General features: G+C 53.2%; 2 protein-coding genes across 4 annotated transcripts in view; both read right to left on the bottom strand.

Annotated features, from left to right (window-relative positions):
* The window catches only part of LOC119102591 (chitin-binding domain protein cbd-1), a 25,358-nt gene extending 16,808 nt beyond the window's left edge, over window positions 1-8,550 (bottom strand). For all 3 annotated transcript variants that reach the window (XR_005094716.1, XM_037226022.1, XM_037226023.1), the window contains exons 1-5: window positions 8,476-8,550; window positions 6,564-6,727; window positions 5,382-5,534; window positions 3,182-3,272; window positions 2,603-3,065 (exon numbers count right to left, since the gene is read on the bottom strand). Coding sequence is in view for 2 of the 3 variants with exons in the window: in XM_037226022.1 (XP_037081917.1) it covers window positions 2,603-3,065; window positions 3,182-3,272; window positions 5,382-5,534; window positions 6,564-6,727; window positions 8,476-8,515 (911 nt within the window). In the remaining variant the exon portion in view is untranslated. The remainder of the gene's footprint in view (window positions 1-2,602; window positions 3,066-3,181; window positions 3,273-5,381; window positions 5,535-6,563; window positions 6,728-8,475) is intronic.
* Window positions 1,092-1,884, bottom strand: LOC119102592 (peritrophin-1-like). Its single transcript, XM_037226024.1, has 2 exons — window positions 1,678-1,884; window positions 1,092-1,431 (listed from the first exon to the last, which is right to left on the bottom strand). Exons 1-2 carry the CDS (start codon window positions 1,788-1,790, stop codon window positions 1,143-1,145), a joined length of 402 nt encoding a protein of 133 aa, XP_037081919.1. The 5' UTR covers window positions 1,791-1,884; the 3' UTR covers window positions 1,092-1,142.

Below are 8,550 nucleotides of genomic sequence, written 5' to 3'. Positions count from 1 at the left end.
TGTTTGCGTAAGTTAGCCATCCACTTCACTCTTGCATAAAATGACTGGCAGCCATCTTTCCGATTGTCACTGCTGACAAATCCTGAAGAATCGTTTCAACAGTTCTACCCACGTCTGTGTATACTTAACCTGCCAACAACAGCAATGGACCGGATTTCATTCTATTAAAAGCAGGCAGTAAGGACGGCTGAAATACTGGTCAACGGAAATATGAAGTGCTTTTTTAGAAACGAGTTGATGTCGCCACAAAATTGCGGCGGCGGCCTGCGTGTGCCACCGGCACAAAATCGTATCAGCGTATACAAAGGAATACTTTCCTGACCAGCGAATCAAGCGTCTTAGAACCTTAATATTTAGGCCTTTACTTCCCGCAAAAACGGGCATGCGTTACAGCAGCATTGTTCTTGCTAGCAGCACAAGGCCAAAGCCAACACTCCAAAGCCTACTCTGTTCAAGGACAGGACGGTGGGGATGGCTGCCAGCCAAGAGGCTCTACATCCCAGCCACACAAAAACAAACGCACTTCTACAGGTACATCGGCATGCAATTCTTAGCCTATAACCAAGCTCGTGATCCAGGTCATCACAGAATGTGCCTGAACTAGTCGGCTGTCGCGTCTGGCAGGCGAAATCCGCTTTGACACATAACCCTCCAATGGCAAGACACGGAGTGCTCAACGGAGGAGTGTCCTCGCCTCCATGACATTACTGAAAGAAGAAACCGAAAGTGAGCTTAGTTTAAAGCTCGGAATTTTGCCGCCTGGTTTTACCTGCTAAGTTGTGCGTGAAAGAGAAATGGACCCTCGTTTCTGTACGTTCCAGAGATCTGGAGCACGGAACAGCAGTCAGGCAGCAGTCGACGGCCCCACATGACCTTTGACGAGCGTCGTGTGTCTATATATATATATATATATATATATATATATATATATATATATATATATGCATATATATATATATACATATATATATTATATATATATATACATATATATATATATATATATATATATCGACCGATAAATCGAAATAGACCTTGACATGACATGACCACATCTGAGATCTGCTCGGCGCCTGCCAGACGGAACAGCCGAGGCTCAGGCGCCCCTTCCCCGCGGCCGAGGCCGAGCGGCCCGCGCGCTCTCACCTGCACGCGCAGCTCTTGTTCGGGCAGACGATGTCGTCGTCGGGCACCGGCGTGGTGACCGGGTAGTCGGGCGTGGGCTGCGGGTGGCCGCCGCAGCCAGCGTGATTGGGCCAGTCGCACACCAAGAGCACCGGGTTGAACTCAAGGTTAGCGGGACAGTCCTTCAGGTAAGGGTACCCGTTCGAGCAGTGGTAGAACGAATGACAGTCCTTCGGGTTGGGGAACAGCCCGTTGCTGGTGGGGCAGTCGAAGTCCTTCTTGGTGGTGGTGACAACCGGCCTCGTGGTGGGGGACACTGCGGGCGTAGTGGGTGTGGTCTTATTCGAGCAGCCGGCATGCTCTGGCCAATCGCAGACGAGGAGGACCGGGTTGAATTCGAGGTTGGCCGGACAGTCCATTAGGTAGGGGATTCCGTTCGAACACTGGTAGAACGTATGGCAGTCTTTCGGGTTGGGGAACAGCCCGCTGCTGGTGCTGGTGGGGCAGTCGAAGTCCGGCCGTTTGGGAGTGGTAGCGGGCGTGCGGGGTGTGGTGGGGGACACTGCGGGCGTAGTGGGTGTGGTCTTATTCGAGCAGCCGGCATGCTCTGGCCAATCGCAGACGAGGAGGACCGGGTTGAATTCGAGGTTGGCCGGACAGTCCATTAGGTAGGGGATTCCGTTCGAACACTGGAAGAACGTATGGCAGTCTTTCGGGTTGGGGAAGAGCCCGTCTGCGGTGGGGCAGTCGAAGTCCGGCCGTTTGGTTGTAGTGGTGGAGGGTGCGGTGGGTTTGGTCGGCTTCTGAGTGGTCGAGGCTGGGTACCGGCAGCCGGCCTGATCTGGCCACTCGCACCGTTTCGTCTTGGCGTCGAAGTCGAGATTAGCAGGGCAGTCCTTCTTGTACGGGATTCCATTGGAACAGTGGAAGAACGTATGGCAGTCCTTCGGGTTGGGGAACAGCCCGTCTGCGGTGGGGCAGTCGAAGTCCGGCCGTTTGGTTGTAGTGGTGGAGCGCGTGGTGGGTTCGGGCGGCTTCTGAGTGGTCGAGGCTGGGTACCGGCAGCCGGCCTGGTCTGGCCACTCGCACCGTTTCGTCTTGGCGTCGAAGTCGAGATTAGCAGGGCAGTCCTTCTTGTACGGGATTCCATTGGAACAGTGGAAGAACGTATGGCAGTCCTTCGGGTTGGGGAACAGCCCGTCTGCGGTGGGGCAGTCGAAGTCCGGCCGTTTGGTTGTAGTGGTGGAGGCGTGGTGGGTTGGCGGCTTCTGAGTGGTCGAGGCTGGGTACCGGCAGCCGGCCTGGTGGCCACTCGCACCGTTTCGTCTTGGCGTCGAAGTCGAGATTAGCAGGGCAGTCCTTCTTGTACGGGATTCCATTGGAACAATGGAAGAACGTATGGCAGTCCTTCGGGTTGGGGAACAGCCCGTCTGCGGTGGGGCAGTCGAAGTCCGGCCGTTTGGTTGTAGTGGTGGAGCGCGTGGTGGGTTCGGGCGGCTTCTGAGTGGTCGAGGCTGGGTACCGGCAGCCGGCCTGGTCTGGCCACTCGCACCGTTTCGTCTTGGCGTCGAAGTCGAGATTAGCAGGGCAGTCCTTCTTGTACGGGATTCCATTGGAACAATGGAAGAACGTATGACAGTCCTCCGGATTGGGGAAGAGCCCGTCTCCGGTGGGGCAGTCGAAGTCCGGCCCTTTGGTTGTAGTGGTGGAGCGCGTAGTGGGTTCGGGAGGCTTCTTAGTGGTCGAGGCTGGGTACCGGCAGCCGGCCTGGTTTGGCCACTCGCACCGCTTTGTCCGCGCGTCAAAGTCGAGGTTAGCGGGACAGTTCTTCTTGTACGAGATTCCATTGGAGCAGTGGAAGAAGGTGTGGCAGTCGGCCGGATTGGGGAACAGTCCGTCGGTGGGACAATCAAACGGACTGGGCGTCGGCTCGGGACCACCTGGAACAGAAGGTCAGCCGCAGTGAGTGCCCACCACACCCGGGTCACTGGCCCATCGGCCGCCCACCGGCCTGACCCACCTGACCTCCCGGCTCGGACCTTGACGGCCCTCTTACCACAGTTGTAATTGCTGGGCAGGTCACAGTTCTGGATGTTGGGGTTGTACACCAGGCCGGTGGCGCAAGTCTCCAGGTAGGCCTTGCCATCCTGCAACAGCGGCGAACGTTCACCCGATTCAGATCACACTCCTCCAGTGGTCCACCAAGAGATCTGTCCACCTGTGCACAGCTGACGACCTCGCTAATCACATCTCATCCAACAGAAGACACAAGGTCGGCGTCGGGGAGGCGCACTGCGCATCGGCGAAGCTTTCAGCTGCTCGAAGAGGTCTCAACTTTCTAGTAATCGCTTTCGATCCTTTCAACGCTTGATTGGAATCTCGAGACAATTTGGAAAAGTGCGAGATGGTCAGCAGCCGCCAGACGTCGGCGTTATTTTGTCATCACACAATCGTAATGGAATTTTACGGAATAATTGAGACAAGGCATTAGCATCACAGATGGAACAAGGGTCCGAACCATCGCTCTCGTCTGGCGTGTTGGCATACACATAATGCCTCGGCCAATGAAAAGAGTGTCCCACCTTTGGAGCGTAATTAAAAAACATGCTCTGATGAAATCTCAGAACCAGTTAGGTTTTACGATTGCACAGGCTAGCCACACTAAACCACCGTGAAGATTTTACGAGGTCACTTTTTCATTAGGTTCTTTCCTGGAGCACACTGCCAAAATTTTGTCGCAGCACAATTATTTCGTTTTGTCGGTAACCCCAGAGTGTAGCCCTAGTCTGCGACAACTGCGACTGTCGCGGTTACCGTCATCATATACACTGTCGACGTCATAACGATGACAGAATCTGCTAAAGACCGTCGTCAGCTGTTACGGACTTGAGATACCACGCTTGAGCTGTTTAATCCCGTGCATCACGGGCACGCGGGTCCTAAAGGGGCACCTCTACTGGCATAAATGACGTCATTAAAGATAAATGTATGTGATTGGCACAGCGGGCGGCGAGGGCCATGTAGCTGTCCCCTGTCGAGTTTCCCTTTAGATTTATGTTTTGTTTAGTTTACCGTCCCTGCGACCCCGGCCCTACGGCCAGCACGGAAACTGGGCGTGGACGCGGTGGGGTGGGACGCGGGGGTGCCGGCGAGTCGCACGCCGATCGTGGTACGGGTGGGCTCGAAAGGAGGATAAGAGGTGCTGCTCGGGGCGCGTAGGGGAGTCTCTCTGTCGGCGTTGCGTGCGGCAGTTCGCCGTTGTGTGTGGGGTGGTCCAGCCGCGATGTGACTTCGAATACAGGCCATTTGCCGAGAAGCGCATTGGCTGAAGTGTGCACCCGTGCGTCAATATAGACCTTGTGATATGCTTTTCCCGCAGCTAAAGAACGCATCGAAGAGACACTGTTTTAAACGCGATGGGGAAATGAAAGCTTTAGTATGACGCTTCGTTGAATTTGCGTGATAAAAGCTTCATGTTTGTATATGCTTTTACAGAAATGAAATGTTTCAAGCTTTCGTAGATATTTTGAGCACCATTTTGACAAGTCAGTGATCGTAGGATTGCGAACATAATGTGATATTGTAGAATACACGTTGGGAAACGCCATGCAGCAGAAAAGTATTACGAGTCCAATTATATTTCTTGAGTCGGAGTGGTTACTTCAAAGCGAAATTTTGAGCTTTTCAAACTTTTTTTGTTGAGAAGTCTGGCATCACCGATTAAGTCGGGCGCGTCCGATCTAACAGCAAGTGTGAAGCACGGGAAGATGGCTGGCTCCCTATAACCTCCGACGGTCGTCGCACTAGACTCGCAATCAGAAGACCCGGCTCGAATCCCAGCAATTCCAAGGACAGAATAGTCTTGCGGAGGACTGGATGACGCTTGGCTTTCAGCCACGTACGCGCACCAACCCAACTTTTATTCTTGGAATTGCTGGGATTCGAGCCGAGTCTCCTAATTGCCAGCCCAGTGCTCAACCAACTGGGCTTCGCAGGGCAGGGTATTATTGAGTACAAAATTGCAGGTTGGCCCGACAGTCCTTGACGTACGGGTGGCCATGGTCTAGGACTTAGAAACACCTGACGACGGCCTGAGAGTTGACTGGGCGAGGCGTTGTGTGTGTGCATACTAACGCACGAGACCAGGACGATAGTCCGAACAACTATTCCATCCGTGCCCTGTTTCAGTTGAACAGATACTCTCAGTCCACACCCTAGTGCCAGGAGTCAGCGACCGGTCAGGCCTGTACACCCACCTTGCACAGGTAGAAGGTGGTGCAGTCGTCGCCGTTGGGCTTCAGGCAGCACTCGCAGTCGCACTCCATGCCGGGCTCAGGCGGCACGTCGGGCGTGGGCGGGTCGGTGGGCGTGCCCGGCCGGCAGCCCGCCTGCTCCGGCCAATCACACACCTGCCGACCACCGCCGGCGGTCCAATCAGAGCGCGTGACGCCATGAGGGCGACGCCCAGCGGGCGATGCCGCTGACAGCCAGCGGCGGGCGGCGGAACAACGCCGGGTTGTAGCAATGTGAGAACGGCAAGTGTCGATAAAGGTAGTCCTGGGCGGATAAAAAAGTACATTCGATGGTTATGGGGGTGAGGGGTGGTTATGACGTATATATATATATATATATATATATATATATATATATCAAATATATATATATAATATATCTATATATATATATATATATATATATATACACGTCAGTCTGTACATTCTTACGTCTTGAGATCCTGTCTCATCATCGAAAAAGTCTAAATGGTACAAAAATATGGTTTGAGTTTCTGAGGATGAAACTTGTGCATTCATATCTAGAAAACATACTTTAGTGCGGAGAGGATGAACGAAGCTTTACCAGTTAAACTAAGACGAAATCCTATCCTTACTTTGATGCATAAAAAACACTCATAATAAAAACACAACAAAGACAAGAACATATTGCCGCAATCATATCTATAGTACTCACCGCCCACTACCTAATAACCCAAGGGCTGTGCAAGAATTTGTTTGTCCGTGTAGGGATGCAGGTAATTTGTTAATACGTATGCTTTCCCATTATTTCACATATTAATGATGAACGGCAACGCATGTATAGTACGAAAGTCGTGATTTCAGCCGCTGACATGTTGCATTTTGGGACGCCCTTACTCATGGAACGTGTAAGCTACAACTGCAAAACACCATTGGTAAAGCCTCAGCAGACTTTGATCCACAATCAGGCCTGGGGCTTCCAAGGCGGACGCACAGACGTGGAAATAAGCGTTCACCAAAAGTTGGCATAGCACGGCCCACCGTCCTTTACAAACGCTCGGTTTTAAACTTGTGGTGCCACTCGTGATGCGTGGAATGGGTTGACTTTACAGATATTTGTGGCGCCTTGCCGATCTTTCGAGACGTCCTACCCTTGAGTGGAGACGGCGTCGGAGCTATACGCACCATGATCTTGGGGTTGAAGTGCAGGTTGGCCGGGCAGTCCTTGACGTACGGATGACCATGGTCGCAGTGCAGAAACTTGCTGCAGTCGAAGGGGTGCGCGAAGAGGCCCTGGGAGCGGGGGCATGAGAGGCCTCCCTCCGGTCGCTCGGGCGCCGCCTGCAGGCCTGTCGACAGCACAACAGGGTGGAGGCCGCTCAGAGACGCGCTGCTTTGGTGTTGTAGACCGCCGATCCGTGAAGCGAGCGCCACGATACGCCGCCGACCCAGGATAAAACTGCGGATCTTCGTGAAGAACCGGCCACTCCACATCACTCCGTCCCACTTCATGACCCCTCCATTGCAAATCCTCGTCAATAGAGTGCATGGTGTGCTAGGCCTAAATATCCTGTAGGTCACCACACTCTGCATTGGTGAGGGTGCCAGACATGAAGGTATGATATTGACGCTGTTTAGATGAAGGTATCTGAGTTCGATTCCCGCCACGAGCAGCATTTCCTTACCATGGTTTTGAAAAACTGAAGTGCTACCCGTAGTCATGGCAACCATTTGCGTCGGTAGGTAAACAGTCGCAAACGCCAGAAATGAGCCATGCGTTGCCAGAGGCCTCAGAAGAAACCCGCAAGGTCAGCCGACGGCGGCGTGCCCTCCCCCCCCCCCCCCACCACACCCGACGGGCGCTAATCCGAGCCGTCAGGCAGCGATAGCGCTGCGACGCTCTGTGCCCCGGAGGCAAACACTCGAGAGACGGAGTGCCTCCGCTCTGACCTCCCCCGCACCCCGGATACGCGGGCGCCCGGCGCCGTCCGAGCGAGATACCGGGACGGGCAGGCGGCGGCCGGTGCCGGCGGCCACACAGCCCATGGCCGACGCGGTACCACGCACGGAAGCTGGGCCGAGGAGACATCCAAGCGGCAAACAAATAGCCCAGCCAGTGTTTAGGCTGCTTGAGTGGGATTGGGCACCGGCCAGTGTGAATGGTATTAGGCGAACGTTCAGAATGCGTTTTGGAGGTGTCAGTGCATGACACGCAGGCAATAACAGATGAAATGGGGCCCCAGACGAGGACAAATATAGCGTGTGTTCATAGGAGCCGCCACCATAGGATAACACACGGCATATTGACGAAAGGTGACAAAAGGAAACATCACTGCATATTCCACGGCGTTAGCGTTGTATTTGGCAGCAACGGCATAATGTATGTCTTCTGTGACGTATTGAGAACGACAATTTCGGAAGAGAAAACCTAACGCCCAGATATCACTGGTTAACGTGTTGACGAAATATTTATTGCACATGCGATCTAGCGTAAACCTCAACCGGAAAACTTGCCCTCCAGCTGCGCTGTCAAATTTGCACAAGCTCATTTTATTCACTAACTCTAAAAAACTGACTGAAGAGGTGCATGAGAAATGATTCATGACTCTGATGGGGTCTGAAAGCTGTTGCAGTCAGCTTTAGTTGGTCGTTATCTACATCCCAAGGTGAGCTTACGTGTTTGGCCAGGCTGATACAGAGACAAGTGCCATTGAAAGGTGCACTCACAAACACCTTGCGTAACTCTTGCGCAACTGAGCTATGCCGTTATCCTGTGCATTATAGCACGATGGCATACGATGCCATGCAAAGACATACCCATTTAGGTACCGGCGACACAAAGAGGGAGGGTTGTCTGGGATGCATTATTAACGTTTGCTATACCTTAGTTGACATCTTTAAAACAGTTCTTTTATGATTTGCCTTCGCACTCATGGGTTGCCCCACACCACATATTGAAATTGTGCAGTAGGCAAAAGCACTTCAGCCATCGGCACAACAATCGAAAGCCAAAAGAGCCTGCAACTATTTGCTAGCAATCGCTTCGGCCACGGTGGCTGTCCGCCTTGTTGATCTGATATCAATCGCCAGCACTCACCGGCTGCCAAGCAGAGGGTGAGCAGGATCTGCGACCGCATGGTGACTCCGGGCGCACCACTGACACGGGACTCCG

The sequence above is a fragment of the Pollicipes pollicipes genome, unplaced genomic scaffold, assembly GCF_011947565.3.
Source record: "Pollicipes pollicipes isolate AB1234 unplaced genomic scaffold, Ppol_2.1 Scaffold_5724;HRSCAF=6776_pilon_pilon_pilon, whole genome shotgun sequence".
Lineage (NCBI taxonomy): Eukaryota > Metazoa > Arthropoda > Thecostraca > Pollicipedomorpha > Pollicipedidae > Pollicipes > Pollicipes pollicipes.
The sequence above is the reverse complement of the archived record's forward strand: the minus strand, read 5'-3'. Positions and strand labels throughout refer to the sequence as shown.

Excerpts from the sequence above, each read along its gene's own strand:
- LOC119102592 (XM_037226024.1), bottom strand. The coding sequence starts at position 1,790 with ATGGACTGTCCGGCCAACCTCGAATTCAACCCGGTCCTCCTCGTCTGC. Across the intron at positions 1,432-1,677 it reads ACGCCCGCAGTGTCCCCCAC|CACGAGGCCGGTTGTCACCA; the intron begins CACACCCCGCAC and ends AGTGTCCCCCAC.